We start from the raw sequence: 22,528 nt of genomic DNA, 5'->3' as shown, positions 1-22,528 counted from the left end.
ATTTTCATACCGTTTCTGTACCATACCGGGGTATGAAAAATGTATCCACTCACTAACTGTAAGTCGCTCTGGATAAGAGCGTCTGCTAATTGACTAAAATGTAAATGTATACGTATTGCCGGAAGTGCACACAAAGGGCGCTATTTAAAAAAAAAACAAAAAAAAAACTGGGATCTTGATCCAGGAGGGGATTGATTGTCTCTAGTCTGGGTACCAGTTCTTTTTAGCTAACATTCCACTCCTTGCCTCTCCATGTCATCGCCAAAGAGACTGTTCTCCTCGAGCTCATTTAATGATAGAATGTTCACGTTTGAAGATTGCATAAAGTCCAGTCTCCTTGGCGATGACAAGGAGTGGAATGTTAGCTGAAGAGACTGGTGCTCAGGCTAGGATGTCTCTGGTGTAACCAAAAGGTTGATCTTCCCACTGAAACCCCAACCCTGTCTCGGGTCATTCTGTCAATTCAGGAAATAAACAGAAATTCCAGAATTGGAATGTAAGTGGTACAACAGTGTGAGCACAGCCCAGGACCAACCTCTCCAGCCCATTTCAGAGCCTAATGCATGTGTGGCCAGTGAACTAACTACTCTGTGAATAAATACACTGTTGATACTGTACTACGATGGTGATATCAAAGCCTAACTATTTGAGATCAGGTTTTTTGTTTTGGGGGAGTGCTATGCTAATGCTTGGCTAAAGCTATCTCCATCAGGTTTGTTTTTGGGGAGCGCTAGGCTAATGCTAAGCTAGGCTAATACTAATTTGACCATTTTAACATTGTGTGTGCAGTGTGGCGTCTGCCATAACGTCAGAGCTTCCCGATCGCTACGAACGCCTGACCTCTGTCTCCAGCTCAATGGACTTTGAGCAGAGAGACACCGTAAGTACTACTTCCTGGTTTTACTGGGGTCATGGGGTGTGGAGCGACTACGCTAGGGGCGGCGGTTTCCAGCCTTGTCTGTTCAGGAGTCCACCAAATCACAGTCAAAAGCTCTTGAGGACCACCGTCGAGGAGTCACAGAAAAATGTGCATTGTGAAAAGTAATGTCAAAATGCTTATACCATTAATACTGCCTACTGTTGTTATTGGAAGAAGAAAATACATAATTTGAAAATAGATTTTGTGGACCACCTGCAGTAGCCAACCACTGCACCAGGACTAAACTACAACAGAAAAACATGTTTGAGAAAGAGCTTGTAATTAATTAATTCATATTGTCGGTAGAGCTCGCACAGTTACCGTGTATCTGACGGTTATGGATGAAGACCGTCATGAAAATTAAATAACAGTCATACCCGTTCAACACATACAGTACCAGTCAAAAGTTTGGACACCTACTCATTTCAGGGTTTTTCTTTATTTTTTTACTATTTTCTACATTGTAGAATAATAGTGAAGACATCAACACTATGAAATAACACATATGGAATCATGTAGTAACCAAAAAAGTGTTAAACAAATTAAAATATATTTTATATTTGAGATTCTTCAAATATCCACCCTTTGCCTTGACAGTTGCACACTCTTTGCATTCTCTCAACCAGCTTCATGAGGTAGTCACCTGGAATGCATTTAAATTCACAGGTGTGCCTTGTTAATTTGTGGAATTTATTTCCTTAATGCGTTTGAGCCAATCAGTTTTGTTGTGACAAGGTGCATGTTTACCTCAGAACAAGATACAGTTTAGGAAGAGCTAGAAATGCTCAGGGTTGGGTTGTGATTGGAGTGGTTTGCTTAGTCCACTACTGTCACGTGGCATTGCAAGAAGAATATCCCAGAGGATATAATGAAGTCTATCTAACCTAACCTAATCCACGGCATATCTAACCTAATCCACGGCAGACCTAACCTAATCTACGGCAGACCTAACCTAATCTACGGCAGACCTAACCTAATCTACGGCAGACCTAACCTAATCTAGGGCAGACCTAACCTAATCTACGGCAGACCTAACCTAATCTACGGCAGACCTAACCTAATCTACGGCAGATCTCATCTCATCTAAGGCAGATCTAACCTCATCTAATCTACGGCAGATCTAACCTCATCTATGACAGATCTAACCTCATCTCATCTATGGCAGATCTAACCTCATCTAATCTAAGACAGATCTAATCTCATCTAAGGCAGATCTAACCTAACCTCATCTATGGCAGATCTAACCTAACCTCATCTATGGCAGATCTAACCTTATCTAATCTACGGCAGATCTAACCTCATCTATGACAGATTTAACCTAATCTCATCTAAGGCAGATCTAATCTCATCTAAGGCAGATCTAACCTAACCTCATCTATGGCAGATCTAACCTCATCTACGGCAGATCTAACCTCATCTATGGCAGATCTAACCTCATCTCATCTACGGCAGATCTAACCTCATCTAATCTACGGCAGATCTAACCTCATCTATGGCAGATCTAACCTCATCTATGGCAGATCTAACCTCATCTAATCTACGGCAGATCTAACCTAATTTATGGCACATCTAACCTAATCTCTTCTCTCTCTAGGGCTTCTGCTCCTGGTTAACAGCCATCTTCCGCATAAAGTGAGTCTCCCATAAAGTTGGTTGTGTGTGTGTGTGTGTGTTAGAGAACGACCGATTATTGGCCTTTTCTAGTGTATCAGCTATTGGCCTTTCTCCATGGACCGACAATCCCTCTACATGGCAAAACTGCTGCTATGCCAGCCGCCACTCACTGCCTGATCCCCGAGCACTGCACAATGCTGAGGAATGTCTATCTGGGAAGATCAGCAGCAAGCTAGCACATTCTCCAACACAAAGGTGCAGTATTGAGAAACTGATGAATTGACACAGTGACCAAAATCGAACTCCTTTTGCGAATATTAGTTTAGTTCAATTCACTAATAATATGGCTTTTGTCTACGTGCCCGGAACTGCGTGCAATAAACTAGCTAGCTAAGCAGACAGCTATGTGACCTGTTATCAAAGATGACTGATAAATTAACCCTTTCATCTGTGGTGTTAGCTCGCTAACTATATTAGCTAATATGCTAGCAAACTAGCTAGATAAACATATCAGTTAGGAGCTAATAGCCAACGTAGCTAGCTAACGTTAGCAGGTTATCATTTTGAACACGCACCATTTTGGGAAACGAGCCATCTGACTTGCGGTGTAACGTTTAACTATTTACTGGTGTACTGATCTGACCAGCCACAATCGTATCCGTAAATTGACAGTTGATAGTTGGATTTAGATGATTGTCCTAATAGGGAAAGAAGGAAGTGTTTTAAAATGCCTAAATAAAGGTTGGCAATAGGTTTAGCTACCTAAGAATCTCCCTGCATGTTTATGGACCAAGAAAGCTGTAGATCAGCGCCTGTGTGTGCGTTCTCACTTCTCCAACAATGGGCAGATTTGAGTCATTCAGACAGAACATCATTGTTTCATGTTATTTCCTATCCTCACCCTCCATGTTAGATGTTATGCACATTTATGGATTGGTATCAAACGTCATCGCCATTGAGGTAGTTGTCATCGTAGCGGGAAACATCAAGTGATGTGGGCGATGGAGAGAAGATGTGAGGAGAGCAGAGTTGCAGCCTCGCTCGATCCAATCGCAGCAGTGGGATCAAGTTACAACCCGCCCATTTCTTGACAGATAGCTGAACTAGCCAATTGAGCTTAGAATTTCGTCCTGGCAGCTGAGTTGTTTAGAGATATGTCCTGACAGCTGAAAAAAAAAAAAAATCCCCGGTCACGGAAAATGACAAAACAAATACTATACTGAACAAAAATATAATCACAACATGCAACAATTTCTAAGATTTTACTGAGTTACAGTTCATAAAAGGAAATCAGTCAATTGAAATAAATTAAGGCCCTAATCTGTGGATTTCACATGACTGGGAATACAGATACGCATCTGTTGGTCACAGATACCTTTAAAAAAAAAGTAGGGCCATGGATCAGAAAACCAGTCAGTATCTGGTGTGACCACCATTTGCCTCATACAGCGCGACACGTCTCCTTCTCATAGAGTTGATCAGGCTGTTGATTGTGGACTGTGTAATGTTGTCCCACTCCTCTTCAATGGCTGTGCGAAGGATATTGGCGGGAACTGGAACATGCTGTCGTACATGTCGATCCAGAGCATCCCAAACATGCTCAATGGGTGACATGTCTGAGTATGCAGGCCATGGAAGAACTGGGACATTTTCAGCTTCCAGGAATGCTCAAAGGAGAAATGCTCACTAACAGGGATGTAAACAAATTTGTGCACAACAATTTGAGAGAAATAAGATTATTGTGCGTATGGACAATTTCTGGGAACTTTTATTTCAGCTCCTGAAACACTTTACATGTTGCGTTTTTATATTTTTGTTCAGTGTAGTTTCCTTGATCACAAATCATGACATTACGTTCGACCTATTTTTATATTCTCAAACTAACAGCAGTGAATATTTTATAATTGCAATTGTTTTGAAAATGGATGCGTTAATGCATACATGGATGTCTCTGAGATATTATATTATTATATTATTATAGTTTACATAATAATATTTACATTTACAAATGGAATGATATTGATATTGAATATCGGCTTAAAATATCGTCCATCGGCCTCCTTGACCCCAAAAAAATCATTATCGGCATCGGCCCTAAATAATCCATATTGGTCGTTCTCGTTTGTGTGTGTGTGTGTGTGTGTGTGTGGGACAGCAAGAGAGTGAAAAATGATATTGGAATTTAGTAATTAGTGTTTTGTGAGTGAGTTAAACTGTCAGTGACTGTGTTCAGAGCTCTGCACGGAGGACCCTGGTTAGTATCTCTCTGACTGTGTTCTTGTATAAAATACTCTGTCTCAAAGTGACTTTCCTGGTTAAATAAAGATGGGACCACCCATACGTAAAAATGTATGCACGCATGACTGTAAGTCGCTTTTGGATGAAAGCGTTTGCTAAATGGCATATTATTATTATTATTATGATGATGCCGTTAAATAAAATAAATGCTCTCTCTCCAGGGACGAGGAGATCAGGGAGAAGTGTGGGGAGGATGCTGTTCACTACCTCTCTTTCCAGAGGCACATCATTGGTCTGCTGGTGGTGGTGGGCGTGCTCTCAGTGGCCATCGTTCTGCCCGTCAACTTCTCAGGAAATCTATTGGGTGAGTGGGGTTTAGGGGGCGGGACTTCAGGAAGGCTTGAGAGCCAAACACTGGAATGGTGGCCATGGCGACGTCCCAACTGGCACCCTTTTCCCCTTGTAGTGCACTTGTTTTGATCAGGGCCCTGTGGGTTTCCCCATGGACCCTGGTCTAAAGTAGTGCACTATATAGGGAATAGGGTGCCATTTGGGACGAATCCCTGGTAGTCATCAGAAGTTCCTTACTTCAGAAGTTGTTTAGTTCAGATAGTTGGGTTTTTAGGACTTTGAGGTTATTATAGATTTAATTGTATCTATCTGAACTTCGATGGCTCAAGGGTTATATCTTTGTATTTTCCATCTTGTCGTCACATGAACCATCAAAGTGGAGGCAAACACAAGTGAGTAAATAGCCTTGTCCCAGCCAGAAAGTAGCCTTAGACTCCTGCCCTGTCCTGGGCTCGGACATCTCCTGATGCCCCCTGGGTAGGACTAGACTCCTGCCCTGTCCTGGGCTCGGACATCTCCTGTTTCTGTAGCCTGATGCCCCCTGGGTAGGACTAGACTCCTGCCCTGTCCTGGGCTCGGACATCTCCTGTTTCTGTAGCCTGATGCCCCCTGGGTAGGACTAGACTCCTGCCCTGTCCTGGGCTCGGACATCTCCTGTTTCTGTAGCGTGAGCCAGCTTGATGCCCCCTGGGTAGGACGCTGGTCTAGCGTAGGACCTTAACCCCCAATCCATCTCCTGTTTCTGTAGCGTGAGCCGGCCTGATGCCCCCTGGGTAGGACGCTGGTCTAGCGTAGGACCTTAACCCCCAATCCATCTCCTTTCCTGCCAAGCAGAGAAGCATCAGGTCCCATTTTTAGAGCCTTTGGTATGACTTGACCGGGGATTGAACCCCCAACCTTCCTATCTCAGGGTGGACACTTTAACCACAAGGTCCCTGTGTTACAAGGATAAAGACCTAGAAGTAATTCTTTAAGAAGTGGTGTTATTAGATTTAGGACAAACCACTGTTAATTACTATCAATGTTCTCCTGTGTAGAGAAAGCTGTGGTCATGCAGGTCAGATTGGACTGAAGCCATTGTCAATATGTTCTGTGTATCACATGAGTTGAATTCTTCTCATCAGCCACAACCTCCTCTAAAGCCCACCCATGGAATAACTAGAATGGACAAAGACACCAGACGCCAATCCACCCGTAGAAATAGAATGAACTAGAACGTACAGTATATTCCCATTCAATAACCCACCCGTAGAAATAGAATGAACTAGAACGTATGCTTCATCAGACAGACACGTAATGTCCTATTATTCTGCTGTTACTACCCTGACCTCACCATGAAGTCAAACATATTTTGTTTTTGTTTTTCCACACAGAAAACAATGCCTACAGTTTTGGGCGTACCACTATAGCCAATCTGGATGCCAAGTGAGTGATTCTCCATTAGTGCTTCCTTATTGACATTCCAATTCCAGAAGGAATGGTTGGTGTCTGACTAACTGGGCTTTTATCTCTGTCTCTGCCTGTCTCTGTCTGCCTGTCTGTCTGTGTTTCGGTCTGCCTGTCTCTGTGTTTCGGTCTGCCTGTCTGTCTGTCTGCCTGTCTGTCTGTCTGCCTGCCTGTCTGTCTGTCTGTGTTTCGGTCTGTCTGCCTGTCTGCCTGTCTGTCTGTCTGCCTGTCTGTCTGTCTGTGTTTCGGTCTGCCTGTCTGTCTGTCTGTCTGCCTGTCTGTCTGCCTGTCTGTCTGTCTGTCTGTCTGTCTGTCTGTCTGTCTGTCTGCCTGTCTGTCTGTTTCGGTCTGCCTGTCTCTGCCTGTCTCTGTCTGCCTGTCTGTCTGTGTTTCTGTCTGCCTGTCTGCCTGTCTTTGTGTTTCGGTCTGCCTGTCTCTCTGTCTGCCTGTCTCTGCCTGTCTCTGTGTGTCTGCCTGTCTGTTTCTCTGTCCCCTCCTCATAGTAACACACTCCTGTGGCTCCACACCACCTTTGCGTTCCTCTACCTGTTGTTGACTGTCTACAGCATGAGACGACACACCTCCAAGATGCACTACAGAGAGGACGACCTGGTGGGTGGTCCTGAACACACACACACACACCAATGATCCTAAATATCACTCCACTAACTGTATGCAGGCTGGATACTAAATGGAGGTCAATGTGAAAAGTCGACCGTATCTTCATTTCTGGCTCTTTTTCACCTTTTTTTTTTTTTTAGGTGAAACGCACTTTATTTGTCAACGGGATCTCCAAGTATGCAGAGGAGAAGCACATAAAGCAACACTTTGAGTAAGTGCTGTCTGTTCCCTGCATCTGGCAACACTTTGAGTAAGTGCTGTCTGTTCCCTGAATCTGGCAACACTTTGAGTAAGTGCTGTCTGTTCCCTGCATCTGGCAACACTTTGAGTAAGTGCTGTCTGTGTGTGTGGGGGGTCCATGTGTCCCAGCACTATACAGACAATAGCAGGCCTGTCTGGATGCTGGTTCCTAAAAGAAGGCGTATGAGCTGGATCATGTGATTCGTGTGTTTGGCTGTAGGAGGAGGAGGGGGGCTGGGACACAAATACACTGGGAGGGACTGGCTAGATCACCTCCTGCTAGATCACCTCCTGCTAGATCACCTCCTGGCTAGATCACCTCCTGCTAGATCACCTCCTGCTAGATCACCTCCTGCTAGATCACCTCCTGGCTAGATCACCTCCTGCTAGATCACCTCCTGCTAGATCACCTCCTGGCTAGATCACCTCCTGGCTAGATCACCTCCTGGCTAGATCACCTCCTGGCTAGATCACCTCCTGCTAGATCACCTCCTGGCTAGATCACCTCCTGTCCTGCTAGATCACCTCCTGCTAGATCACCTCCTGTCCTGCTAGATCACCTCCTGTCCTGCTAGATCACCTCCTGTCCTGCTAGATCACCTCCTGCTAGATCACCTCCTGTCCTGCTAGATCACCTCCTGCTAGATCACCTCCTGCTAGATCACCTCCTGTCCTGCTAGATCACCTCCTGTCCTGCTAGATCACCTCCTGTCCTGCTAGATCACCTCCTGTCCTGCTAGATCACCTCCTGCTAGATCACCTCCTGGCTAGATCACCTCCTGCTAGATCACCTCCTGTCCTGCTAGATCACCTCCTGCTAGATCACCTCCTGGCTAGATCACCTCCTGCTAGATCACCTCCTGTCCTGCTAGATCACCTCCTGCTAGATCACCTCCTGCTAGATCACCTCCTGCTAGATCACCTCCTGCTAGATCACCTCCTGCTAGATCACCTCCTGGCTAGATCACCTCCTGCTAGATCACCTCCTGTCCTGCTAGATCACCTCCTGCTAGATCACCTCCTGCTAGATCACCTCCTGGCTAGATCACCTCCTGCTAGATCACCTCCTGCTAGATCACCTCCTGGCTAGATCACCTCCTGCTAGATCACCTCCTGCTAGATCACCTCCTGGCTAGATCACCTCCTGCTAGATCACCTCCTGCTAGATCACCTCCTGCTAGATCACCTCCTGCTAGATCACCTCCTGCTAGATCACCTCCTGGCTAGATCACCTCCTGCTAGATCACCTCCTGCTAGATCACCTCCTGGCTAGATCACCTCCTGCTAGATCACCTCCTGCTAGATCACCTCCTGTCCTGCTAGATCACCTCCTGGCTAGATCACCTCCTGCTAGATCACCTCCTGCTAGATCACCTCCTGGCTAGATCACCTCCTGGCTAGATCACCTCCTGCTAGCCATGCCAAATAGTATTACACTAAATCTAATTTTGTTCACCACAGGCAGGCTCTTGTGTTCCAGAAATACCTATCGCTCTCGCTCTCTCCTGTAGCGTTGTCTGTCCCTTCAGACGTAAAGGATGAGGACGCACACCTGTGAGACAGAGACATGTCAGAGAGAGACTTCAGGCAGTGAGAGAGAGAGAGAGAGAGAGAGGGAAAAAACCAAGAGGAAGAAGGTGACGTGAGATTTGGCCAGTAGCCTGCAGAGAGAGAGAGAGAGAGAGACCCACATGTGACACCTTAGGCCAGGATATCAATGTAATTCATCCTATTGAGTGTTTTGATGTAGTAAAATGTCATTAGATTACAGTCCTGTAATAGTGAAGATTAGATTACTAGAATAAAGAAGCTGCATCATGTCTTCAATTTGGAAATGCTTTGTATCTGAAACTAATCCACTTCCTGTCGTGGTGGTGTGGTTCTGTACAGTTACTGACAGTGGTCACTGTGACCGTAGAAACAGAATGACTAGAACAGACATTGCCATTGACATTACAGTAACAACTCCATCGCTTATCAACCTCCTCCTGCGTGATCTCCAGCACCACACCAGTGTCTGAGTATGAAAACAGCACGTTTCTGTGGTTAAACGATCAGGAGAAAGGTCCTAAAAATATGCTTCTCTGTGACATCACAGGGTAGGATTAAATGTACAAAACTGTGGTTTTTCAAAAACCAGCAACAAGTTTCTAGCCCAAAGGGAGCGTTTTTTTCTGGCTCTCCCCACTTCACTGCAAATCTCATCAGGTAGAGCTTTTTAACTTTGTTTTATTCTACAAAAACATAGAAATGCGACGTTTTCACATTTGTTGACACTGTTATTGTGCTGGGGATAATGAAAATGAGGTTGTAAAGTGGTGGAGTTGACCTTTATCATTCTGTGATGGGTGGCCCAGTGGTGGAGTTGACCTTTATCATTCTGTGATGGGTGGCCCAGTGGCCAAATTGAGTGTACCTTCGAGCGTACTCTCTAAATGCCGTGGTCTGAGGAGCCTTTTCCCCGTTCTAGTCATTCTATTTCTATGACTGTGATACACGTGTGCCTCGGTCGGTAGAGCATGGTGCTGGCGACGTCAAGGGTCGTGGGTTCAATTCCCGCTAGGGCAACCCATATGGAGAAGAAGAAAAAAATTCACGCATGATTAAGTTGCTTTGAATAAAAGCGTCTGCTAATTGGCATATGTTATAATACAGAGACTTCAGAGCGACTTTAGCCAGCGATGGGTTGAAGGACCTACTGTAGGCTTGTACATACAGATTGCTCCGTGTCCATAACTTGAATCCATCTCTTGTCTCGCCATCTGTCTCTCTCTCTCGCCATCTGTCTCTCTCTCTCCCCATCTGTCTCTGTCTCTCGCCATCTGTGTCTCTCTCCCCATCTGTCTGTCTCTCCCCATCTGTCTCTCTCGCCATCTGTCTCTTTCGCCATCTGTCTCTCTCTCTCCATCTGTCTCTCCCCATCTCTCTCTCCCCATGTCTCTCTCTCTCTATCTGTGTCTCTCTCTCCATCTGTCTCTCTCTCTCCATCTGTCTCTCTCTCTCCATCTCTCTCTCCCCATGTCTCTCTCTCTCCATCTGTGTCTCTCTCTCCATCTGTGTCTCTCTCCATCTGTGTCTCTCTCTCCATCTGTGTCTCTCTCTCCATCTGTGTCTCTCTCTCCATCTGTCTCTCTCTCCATCTGTCTCTCTCTCTCCATCTGTCTCTCTCTCTCCATCTCTCTCTCTCCATCTGTCTCTCTCCATCTGTCTCTCTCCATCTGTCTCTCTCTCTCCATCTGTGTCTCTCTCTCCATCTGTCTCTCTCCATCTCTCTCTCCCCATGTCTCTCTCTCTCCATCTGTGTCTCTCTCTCCATCTGTCTCTCTCTCTCCATCTCTCTCTCCCCATGTCTCTCTCTCTCCATCTGTCTCTCTCTCTCCATCTGTCTCTCTCTCTCCATCTGTCTCTCTCTCTCCATCTCTGTCTCTCTCCATCTGTCTCTCTCTCCATCTGTCTCTCTCTCTCCATCTGTCTCTCCCCATCTCTCTCTCCCCATGTCTCTCTCCCCATCTGTCTCTCTCTCCATCTGTCTCTCTCTCCATACAGACAGGCCTATGAAAACTGCTGTGTTCTAGAGGCCCGTATCTGTTACGATGTGGCCAAGCTGATGTCCCTCAACTCAGAAAGGTAAGTAGTTCCTCTGCTTGACTGTCATTGTCTGTAGAAAGGTAAGCAGTTCCTCTGCTTGACTGTCATTGTCTGTAGAAAGGTAAGTAGTTCCTCTGCTTGACTGTCATTGTCTGTAGCAACAACATAGGACTCAACTTGGATATAACCTGTTTTTTGCGTGGACATTGAGGGCTTCCACCATTTTAAAGTAGTCAACTGGGCGGGGATTCCTAGGGGTTGGGAGCGATCAGCCAATGATCAGATGTCCTTTTTTTCCCAAATTGTGTACTACGGTTTGTAAATAGTTTTAAGCTATATCACCGCCATCTAGTGGCCACAATAAATGAGTGAAACGCAAGATGTGGTTCAGGACTCCAACACTGCAGGTGGCTGTAAATCAGCAATATTAGCGTTCAGCTTTTTTCAACCAAAAAAAGAATACAAAAATGGACTACTTTAAAATGGAGATGGCCTGAACGGCGCTGCCCATGATGTCACAGATGCCATGATGTCACAGATGAGATCTCTTTTGAGCAATCCTCATTTGTCCAGTGATCTGTGTATTTGGTCATGTAATATGAGCATGCGTGCTGTCATGTGATGTGATGTAAACAGGAAGAAGACCGAGCGTAGCAAGAAGTTCTTCACAGACCTGAAGTCCAAGGAGCACATCCCCACCATGATAAACCCCAAACCCTGTGGACATCTCTGTTGCTGTATCATCAAGGGCTGTGAGCAGGTGAGACCAGCCCTGCATCCCAAATCATACCAGAGACATGCCCCCTAGATCTGAGAGTCTACGATAGGTGTCCAACCCCTATCCCATAACCCAGAGGTCTAGTATAGGTGTCCAACCCCTAGCCCATAACCCAGAGGTCTAGTATAGGTGTCCAACCCCTAGCCCATAACCCAGAGGTCTAGTATAGGTGTCCAACCACTAGCCCATAACCCAGAGGTCTAGTATAGGTGTCCAACCCCTATCCCATAACCCAGAGGTCTATGATAGGTGTCCAACCCCTATCCCATAACCCAGAGGTCTATGATAGGTGTCCAACCCCTATCCCATAACCCAGAGGTCTATGATAGGTGTCCAACCCCTAGCCCATAACCCAGAGGTCTATGATAGGTGTCCAACCCCTATCCCATAACCCAGAGGTTTAGGATAGGTGTCCAACCCCTATCCCATAACCCAGAGGTCTATGATATGTGTCCAAACCCTATCCCATAACCCAGAGGTCTATGATAGGTGTCCAACCCCTATCCCATAACCCAGAGGTTTAGGATAGGTGTCCAACCCCTATCCCATAACCCAGAGGTCTATGATATGTGTCCAACCCCTATCCCATAACCCAGAGGTCTATGATAGGTGTCCAACCCCTAGCCCATAACCCAGAGGTCTAGGATAGTTGTCCAGAATATCGCAACAATTCAACCTGGCCTATCAGGGCAAGACGGAGCTACCACCTTTTAATGAATGTACTGTACAGGAGGTGAGTTACTATCCCAAGCTGGAAGCCCCCTAACCCACCATCTCTCTCCTACAGGAGGAAGCAGTGAGTTACTACACCAAGCTGGAGTCCAAGCTGAAGGAGGAGTACAGGAAGGAGAAAGAGAAGGTCAACAGTAAACCACTAGGAATGGCCTTCGTTACCTTCCAGAACGAAGCCATGACCGCCATGTAAGAGAGAGTGTTTGTGTCAGTGAGAGAGTGAGGCAGTATAGGTGTGTATATATATATATATATATATATATATATATATATATATATATATATATATATATATATATATATATATATATATATATATATAGGTGTGAATGTGTGACGGAAATAAAAGGAATGAGATTGTATAAGTTGGAATGTTAAGTGGGAATGGTAGTGTTAGTTGGAATGTTAAGTGGGACCGGTAGTGTGAGTTGGAATTTCAAGTGAGAATGGTAGTGTTAGTTGGAATGTTAAGTGGGAATGGTAGTGTTTTTGTAGTCTCTAATTCCCATTTTTCCAAGTCTCGTTCGTCACTCTGCTATTGGAATGAATGAGAAAAAGCTGGAAATCAAGGTTAGTCTTTTTGTGCATTGGTAACCGTAAATCAAGTAATATCTTTGTAAATGTTTCCCTGTTCAGTATCCTGAAGGACTACAATGCATGTAAGTGTCAGGGCTGCCACTGTCGGAGGGAACCCAAGTCTTCTGCCTTCAGCCAGCACCTTCACACATACTCCTGGACTGTCGGCTACGCACCAGACCCACAGAACGTCTACTGGTGAGGACACACACACACACACACACACACACACACACACACACACACACACACACACACACAGAGGATGGGATCCACCCAAATCATTTTGGGTTCCTGGATCCTTTCACATCGTTATAAGGCTGCGTTGAGACAATGACGTATCAATGACCCAAGCCCAGCTCATTGAATCCCTACCATTGTGTCGCTGAGTCATCATAATGCTTCAGCAAATGTACATTATCCCAGGGGCATTGGTAGACACAATGTAAGTAACCTAATTTATGTCCCTCTCACTGCCCTGAATGCCTCTGCTGATCCTACAGCCGTTGTATGCAGTAATCATGTGCCTATGAACCAGAGTTATACTGTTAGCACTGAGGCGATGTGCCCTAGTAGGAAGTCCACTGTGTGCAGCTCACCCTTCACTAACATAAATAACATGAGCATGTCTACCTCTGCTAAGCTTCCCAGTAAAGCAATGAAAACAATCAAGCATCCCAGAAAAGTGCTACAAATGGCCCACGTTAGCACATGTAGCTTAAGAAACAAGGTTCATGAAATCAGTTATTTGCTAGTAACAGATGACATTCATATTCTGACAATCTCTGAAACTCACTCAGATAATACCTTTGATAATACAGTGGTAGCAATACATGGTTGTAACATCTACAGAAAAGACAGAAATGCCAAAGGTGGAGGTGTTGCCATTTATATTCAAAACCCCATTCCTGTAAAGCTTAGAGTGGATCTCCTGTTAAATACTGTAGAAGTAATATGGCTACAGGTTCATCTGCCTCACCTAAAGCCCATTCTGGTGGGAAGTTGCTATAGACCACCAAGTGCTAACAGTCAGTATCTGGATAACGTGTGAAATGCTTGATAATGTATGTGATATCAACAGAGAGGTATATTTTCTGGGTGATTTAAATATTGACTGGCTTTCATCAGGCTGCCCACTCAAGAAAAAGCTTCAAACTGTAACTAGTGCCTGCAACCTGGTTCAGGTTATCAGTCAACCTACCAGGGTAGTTACAAACAGCACAGGAAGGAAATCATCAGCATGTATTGATCACATCTTTACTAATGCTGCAGAAATTTGCTTTAAAGCAGAATCCAAATCCATCAGCTGTAGTGATCACAATATAGTAGCCATATCTAGGAAAACCAAAGTTCCAAAGGCTGGGCCTAATATTGTGTATAAGAGGTCATACAATACGTTTTGTAGTGATTCCAATGTTGTTGATGTAAAGAATATATGTTGGTCCATGGTGTGTAATGAGGAGCAAACAGACGCTGCACTTGACACATTTATGAATTTGCTTATTCCAGTTACTAATAAGCATGCACCCATTAATAAAATGACTGTAAAAACTGTTAAATCCCCGTGGATTGATGAGGAATTGAAAAATGGTATGGTTGAGAGGGATGAGGCAAAAGGAATGGCAAATAAGTCTGGCTGCACAATCGATTGGCAAACGTATTGCATATTGAGAAATCATGTGACTACACTGAATAAAAAGAAGAAGAAACTATACTATGAAACAAGGATAAATGACATAAAGAATGATAGTTAAAAGCATTGGAGCACCTTAAATGAAATGTTGGGAAAAAAGGCAAACTCAGCTCCGTCATTCATTGAATCAGATGGCTCATTCATCACAAAACCCACTGATATTGCCAACTACTTTAATTATTTTTTCATTGGCAAGATTAGCAAATTTAGGCATGACATGCCTGCAACAATTGCTGACACGACACATCCAAGTATATCTGACCAAATTATGAAAGACAAACGTTGTAATTTTGAATTCCGTAAAGTGAGTGTGGAAGAGGTGAGAAAATGATTGTCTATCAACAATGACAAGCCATTGGGGTCAGACAAATTGGATGGAAAATTACTGAGGATAATAGTGGAAGATATTGCCACTCCTATTTGCCATATTTTCAATTTAAGCCTACTAGAAAGTGTGTGCCCTCAGGCCTGGAGGGAAGCAAAAGTCATTCCGCTACCTAAGAATAGTAAAGCCCCCTTTACTGGCTCAAATAGCCGACCAATCAGCCTGTTACCAACCCTTAGAAAACTTTTGGAAAAAATGGTTATTTGACCAGATTCAATGCTATTTTACAGTAAACAAATTGACAACAGACTTTCAGCATGCTTATAGGGAAGGACATTCAACAAGCACAGCACTTACACAAATTACTGATGATTGGCTGAGAGAAATGTATGATAAAAATATTGTGGGGGCTGTTTTGTTAGACTTCAGTGCGGCTTTTGACATTATTGATCATAGTCTGCTGCTGGTGGAAAAACATATGTGTTATGGCTTTACACCCCCTGCTATATTGTGGACAAAGAGTTACTTGTCTAAAATAACACAGAGGGTGTTCTTTAATGGAAGCCTCTAGGCCCCTTACTATTTTCAATCTTTACTAACGACATGCCACTGGCTTTAACCCTGGATTATAGACTGTCCTGGTCAAAACATATTGATACAACAGTAGCTAAGATGGGGAGAAGTCTGTCCATAATAAAGCGCTGCTCTACCTTCTTAACAGCACTATCAACAAGGCAGGTCCTACAGGCCCTAGTTTTGTCGCACCTGGATTACTTTTCAGTCATGTGGTCAGGTGCCACAAAAAGGGACAGGGAAGCACGGCTGGCCCTTGGATGTACACAGAGAGCTAACATTAATAATGCATGTCAATCTCTCCTGGCTCAAAGTGGAGGAGAGATTGACTTCATTACTACTTGTACAGTGGCTTGCGAAAGTATTCCCCCTTGGCGTTTTTTGTTGCCTTACAACCTGGAACTAAAATGGATTTTTTGGGGGGGGTTATCATTTGATTTACACAACATGCCTACCACTTTGAAGATAAAATATTTTTCATTGTGAAACAAACAAGAAATAAGACAAAAAAACAGAAAACTTGAGTGTGCATAACTATTCACCCCCCCAAAGTACTTTGTAGAGCCACCTTTTGCAGCAATTACAGCTGCAAGTCTCTTGGGGTAAGTCTCTATAAGCTTGGCACAGCTAGCCACTGGGATTTTTGCCCATTCTTCAAGGCAAAACTGCTTCAGCTCCTTCAAGTTGGATGGGTTCCGCTGGTGTACAGCAATCTTTAAGTCATACCACAGATTCTCAATTGGATTGAGGTCTGGGCTTTGACTAGGCCATTACAAGACATATAAATGTCTCCCCGTAAACCGCAAAAGTGTTGCTTTAGCAGTATGCTTAGTGTCATTGTCCTGCTGGAAGGTGAACCTCCGTCCCAGTCTCAAATCTGCGGAAGACTGAAACAGGTTTCCCTCAAGAATTTCCCTTTATTTAGCGCCATCCATCATTCCTTCAATTCTGACCAGTTTCTGCCGATGAAAAACATCCCCACAGCGTGATGCTGCTACCACCATGCTTCACTGTGGGGATGGTGTTCTCGGGGTGATGAGAGGTGTTGGGATTGCACCAGACATAGCATTTTCCTTGATGGCTAAAAAGCTCAAATTTAGTCTCATCTGACCAGAGTACCGTCTTCCATATGTTTGTGGAGTCTCCCACACACCAAACGTGTTTGCTTATTTTTTTCTTTAAGCAATGGCTTTTTTCTGGCCACTCTTCCATAAAGCCCAGCTCTGTGGAGTGTGTAGCTTAAAGTGGTCCTATGGACAGATACTCCAATCTCCGCTGTGGAGCTTTGCAGCTCCTTCAGTGTTATCTTTGGTCTTTTTGTTGCCTCTCTGATTAATGCCCTCCTTGCCTGGTCCGTGGGTTTTGGTGGGCGGCCCTCTCTTGGCAGGTTTGTTGTGGTGCCATATTCTTTCCATTTTTTAATAATGGATTTAATGGTGCTCCGTGGGATGTTCAACGTTTCTGATATTTTTTTATAACCCAACCCTGATCTGTACTTCTCCACAACTTTGTCCCTGACCTGTTTGGAGAGCTCCTTGGTCTTCATGGTGCCGCTTGCTTGGTGGTGCCCATTGCTTAGTGGTGTTGCAGACTCTGGGGCCTTTCAGAACAGGTGTGTGTATATATATACTCCAGATCATGTGAAACTTAGATTGCACACAGGTGGACTCTGTTTAATTAATTATGTGATTTCTGAAGGTATTTGGTTGCACCAGCTCTTATTTAAGGGCTTCATAGCAAAGGTGGTGAATACATATGCACGCACCACTTTTCCGTTATTTATGTTTTAGAATTTTTTGAAACAAGTAATTTTTTTCATTTCACTTCACCAATTTGGACTATTTTGTGTATGTCCATTACATGAAATCCAAATAAAAATCCATTTAAATTACAGGTTGTAATGCAACAAAATAGGGAAAACGCCAAGGGGGATGAATACTTTTGCAAGGCACTGTATTTGTGTAATTATTTATCCAAGGCTTGGTGCTCACACTGCATGGTGTTGAGAGACACAAATGTGGTCTTATTGGCCCCTCCCCTTCCAGACACCCAGCCCTGCCCCTGGGGGTATACTCCTCAGTCTGCCAGCCCTGCCGTCTCCTCTCCCAGAGTCCTTCCTGGTTGCCACTAATTAGTTTGATGGATTAAGTCAACAGTATGTAGGGCAGAGCAGAGTAAACTAGAGGGAGTTTTAATCTATCCGTTTAGAACCAAGTCCCTGCTGCTCTGCTCTCTCCGTAACAAACGCTGCTTGAAATGAATTGAAATTATTTTTACCCATTTGCGAAGCACTGTATTTGTGAGAGGAATTGACATGTTGAATGCACCGAGCTGTTTGTTTAAACTGCTAGCACACAGCTCGGACACCCATGCATACCCCACAAGACATGCCACCAGAGGTCTCTTCACAGTCCCCAAGTCCAGAACAGACTATGGGAGGCGCACAGTACTACATAGAGCCATGACTACATGGAACTCTATTCCACATCAGGTAACTGATGCAAGCAGGAACATTTGATTAAAAAACAGGTAAAAATCCACCTTATGGAACAGCGGGGACTGTGAAGCAACACAAACATCGACATAGACACATGCATACACACACACGATAACATACGCACTATACACACACGTACACATGGATTTAGTGTTGTAGATATGTGGTAGTAGAGTAGAGGCCTGAGGGCACACACTTAATATGTTGTGAAATCTGTTGTGAATGTATTGTAATGTAAAAAAAAAAAAAAATTATAACTGCCTTAATTTTGCTGGACCCCAGGAAGGGTAGCTGCTTCCTTGGCAGGAACTAATGGGGATCCATTACAAATACAGGTCACAACACAGATTCATGTACTCAGTTTCCTCTCTGGGGAGTTCAGTGTGTTAAGATGTCACCACCAGACATCCAAAGTAAAGAAAGACTGTGTACTGGTTGGAACAGCAGTTATCTGATGTCAGGATGACATCACCTATGCCAGATGTTAATAGTATACCTGTGGGAGGCTATTTGACGTTGAGACATGTAGAGAATCACCTCTAGGTATCTAAGGGCTTTGGGGTAATTCAATTTCCATCCACTTTAGAGAAACAGTCTCTCTCGCCCCTCTAGGTGATTAACCAACTGCTGAGTGCTAGTATCAAATTACCTCACCGCTGAGACGCTACATACTTGGCGTCAGGTACATATGTATGTATGTATGTGTGTGTATATATATATATATATATATATATATATATAGTGGGGAGAACAAGTATTTGATACACTGCCGATTTTGCAGGTTTTCCTACTTACAAAGCATGTAGAGGTCTGTAATTTTTATCATAGGTACACTTCAACTGTGAGAGACGGAATCTAAAACAAAAATCCAGAAAATCACATTGTATGATTTTTAAGTAATTAATTTGCATTTTATTGCATGACATAAGTATTTGATCACCTACCAACCAGTAAGAATTCCGGCTCTCACAGACCTGTTAGTTTTTCTTTAAGAAGCCCTCCTGTTCTCCACTCATTACCTGTATTAACTGCACCTGTTTGAACTCGTTACCACTGTATATACACACACATACATACATACATACATACATACATACATATATATACAGTGACGGAAAAAAGTATCTTCTCATGTTGTATTTTTGGTCTCGTCTTCTTCGTTCCTCTGCTGCACCTTCCCATTTACACCAGAGATCTGTATATAATGAAGAGATGCACCTTCCCATTTACACCAGAGATCTGTATATAATGAGGAGATGCACCTTCCCATTTACACCAGAGATCTGTATATAATGAGGAGATGCACCTTCCCATTTACACCAGAGATCTGTATATAATGAGGAGATGCACCTTCCCATTTACACCAGAGATCTGGATATAATGAGGAGATGCTCCTTCCCATTTACACCAGAGATCTGTATATAATGAGGAGATGCACCTTCCCATTTACACCAGGGATCTGTATATAATGAGGAGATGCACCTTCCCATTTACACCAGAGATCTGTATATAATGAGGAGATGCACCTTCCCATTTACACCAGAGATCTGTATATAATGAGGAGATGCACCTTCCCATTTACACCAGAGATCTGTATATAATGAGGAGATGCACCTTCCCATTTACACCAGAGATCTGTATACAATGAGGAGATGCACCTTCCCATTTACACCAGAGATCTGTATATAATGAGGAGATGCTCCTTCCCATTTACACCAGAGATCTGTATACAATGAGGAGATGCACCTTCCCATTTACACCAGAGATCTGTATATAATGAAGAGATGCACCTTCCCATTTACACCAGAGATCTGTATATAATGAGGAGATGCACCTTCCCATTTACACCAGAGATCTGTATATAATGAGGAGATGCACCTTCCCATTTACACCAGAGATCTGTATATAATGAGGAGATGCACCTTCCCATTTACACCAGAGATCTGTATATAATGAGGAGATGCACCTTCCCATTTACACCAGAGATCTGTATATAATGAGGAGATGCACCTTCCCATTTACACCAGAGATCTGTATATAATGAAGAGATGCACCTTCCCATTTACACCAGAGATCTGTATATAATGAGGAGATGCTCCTTCCCATTTACACCAGAGATCTGTATATAATGAGGAGATGCACCTTCCCATTTACACCAGAGATCTGTATGTAATGAGGAGATGCACCTTCCCATTTACACCAGAGATCTGTATATAATGAGGAGATGCACCTTCCCATTTACACCAGAGATCTGTATATAATGAAGAGATGCACCTTCCCATTTACACCAGAGATCTGTATATAATGAAGAGATGCACCTTCCCATTTACACCAGAGATCTGTATATAATGAGGAGATGCACCTTCCCATTTACACCAGAGATCTGTATATAATGAGGAGATGCACCTTCCCATTTACACCAGAGATCTGTATATAATGAGGAGATGCACCTTCCCATTTACACCAGAGATCTGTATATAATGAGGAGATGCACCTTCCCATTTACACCAGAGATCTGTATATAATGAAGAGATGCACCTTCCCATTTACACCAGAGATCTGTATATAATGAGGAGATGCACCTTCCCATTTACACCAGAGATCTGTATATAATGAGGAGATGCTCCTTCCCATTTACACCAGAGATCTGTATATAATGAGGAGATGCACCTTCCCATTTACACCAGAGATCTGTATATAATGAAGAGATGCACCTTCCCATTTACACCAGAGATCTGTATATAATGAGGAGATGCACCTTCCCATTTACACCAGAGATCTGTATATAATGAGGAGATGCACCTTCCCATTTACACCAGAGATCTGTATATAATGAGGAGATGCACCTTCCCATTTACACCAGAGATCTGTATATAATGAGGAGATGCTCCTTCCCATTTACACCAGAGATCTGTATATAATGAGGAGATGCACCTTCCCATTTACACCAGAGATCTGTATATAATGAGGAGATGCACCTTCCCATTTACACCAGAGATCTGTATATAATGAGGAGATGCACCTTCCCATTTACACCAGAGATCTGTATATAATGAGGAGATGCACCTTCCCATTTACACCAGAGATCTGTGCATTCGGAAAGTATTCAGACCCCTTCACTGGTTCCACATTTTTTTACGTTACAGCCTTATACTAAAATTGATTAAATAAAACATTTTCCTCATCAATCTACACACAACACCCCATAATGACGAAGTGAAAACAGGTTTTTAGAAATGTTTGCAAATGTATATAAAAAAAGCAACAACAGATATCTTATTTACATAAGTATTCAGACCCTTTGCTATGAGACTCGAAATTGAGCTCAGGTGCATCCTGTTTCCATTGATCATCCTTGATGTTTCTACAACTTGATTGGAGTCCACCTGTGGTAAATTCAATTGATTGGACATGATTTGGAAAGGCACACACCTGTCTATATGTTGAGCTCTGAGACAGGATTGTGTCGAGGCACAGATCTGGGGAAGGGTGTCAAAACATTTCTGCAGCATTGAAGGTCCCCAATAACACAGTGGCCTCCATCATTCTTAAGTGGAAGAAGTTTGGCACCACCAAGACTTCCTAGAGCTGGCCGCCCGGCCGAATGCACTGTATAATGACGAGATGCTCATGTCTCCGCCCTAACAATGGGAGTTGTTGTCCCAAAGGTGGGAAGGCAGGCGATAAGGTTAGGTTCAAAATAAGCGCATACAAACGCATTGGGTTTATTTTTGGACAAATTTAGGTGAGAGTGAAACTTGCTGTTTGTTGGAGACAGACAAAGGGTGTGTTCTTAACAATAGACCCAAGTTGGCTAAAAACTATTTTGATAAAATAATACAATTATTAGTGGGTCTTACGGTTGTGGGAGACTTATACACTGCTCAAAAAAATAAAGGGAACACTTAAACAACACAATGTAACGCCAAGTCAATCACACTTCTGTGAAATCAAACTGTCCACTTAGGAAGCAACACTGATTGACAATAAATTTCACATGCTGTTGTGCAAATGGAATAGACAACAGGTGGAAATTATAGGCAATTAGCAAGACACCCCCAATAAAGGACTGGTTTTGCAGGTGGTGACCACAGACCACTTCTCAGTTCCTATGCTTCCTGGCTGATGTTTTCGTCACTTTTGAATGCTGGCGGTGCTTTCACTCTAGTGGTAGCATGAGACGGAGTCTACAACCCACACAAGTGGCTCAGGTAGTGCAGCTCATCCAGGATGGCACATCAATGCGAGCTGTGGCAAGAAGGTTTGCTGTGTCTGTCAGCGTAGTGTCCAGAGCATGGAGGTGCTACCAGGAGACAGGCCAGTACATCAGGAGACGT

The 22,528-nt window shown here is 43.7% G+C and overlaps 1 protein-coding gene and 1 long non-coding RNA gene across 3 annotated transcripts in view; one reads left to right on the top strand and one right to left on the bottom strand.

Annotated features, from left to right (window-relative positions):
- LOC311101079 (CSC1-like protein 2) overlaps positions 1-22,528 on the top strand; it is a 119,215-nt gene that overhangs the window by 57,595 nt on the left and 39,092 nt on the right. Inside the window, exons 5-14 of the mRNA XM_084142131.1 lie at positions 790-880; positions 2,514-2,551; positions 4,993-5,135; positions 6,496-6,547; positions 7,072-7,180; positions 7,330-7,400; positions 10,976-11,056; positions 11,654-11,777; positions 12,583-12,716; positions 13,164-13,301. Of these exons, the coding sequence (XP_083998257.1) occupies positions 790-880; positions 2,514-2,551; positions 4,993-5,135; positions 6,496-6,547; positions 7,072-7,180; positions 7,330-7,400; positions 10,976-11,056; positions 11,654-11,777; positions 12,583-12,716; positions 13,164-13,301 (981 nt within the window). The remainder of the gene's footprint in view (positions 1-789; positions 881-2,513; positions 2,552-4,992; positions 5,136-6,495; positions 6,548-7,071; positions 7,181-7,329; positions 7,401-10,975; positions 11,057-11,653; positions 11,778-12,582; positions 12,717-13,163; positions 13,302-22,528) is intronic.
- LOC311101087 lies at positions 8,190-10,500 on the bottom strand. 2 transcript variants are annotated; one of them, XR_014609875.1, is made up of 3 exons: positions 8,836-10,500; positions 8,758-8,803; positions 8,190-8,722 (listed from the first exon to the last, which is right to left on the bottom strand). It is a non-coding gene; the product is annotated as an uncharacterized lncRNA (long non-coding RNA). The 2 variants fall into 2 exon arrangements; XR_014609876.1 differs by having other exon boundaries at positions 8,190-8,737; positions 8,774-8,803.

Source organism: Coregonus lavaretus (assembly GCF_964263955.1).
Source record: "Coregonus lavaretus genome assembly, chromosome: 25".
Lineage (NCBI taxonomy): Eukaryota > Metazoa > Chordata > Actinopteri > Salmoniformes > Salmonidae > Coregonus > Coregonus lavaretus.
This window is presented reverse-complemented; position numbering and strand designations above follow the sequence as displayed.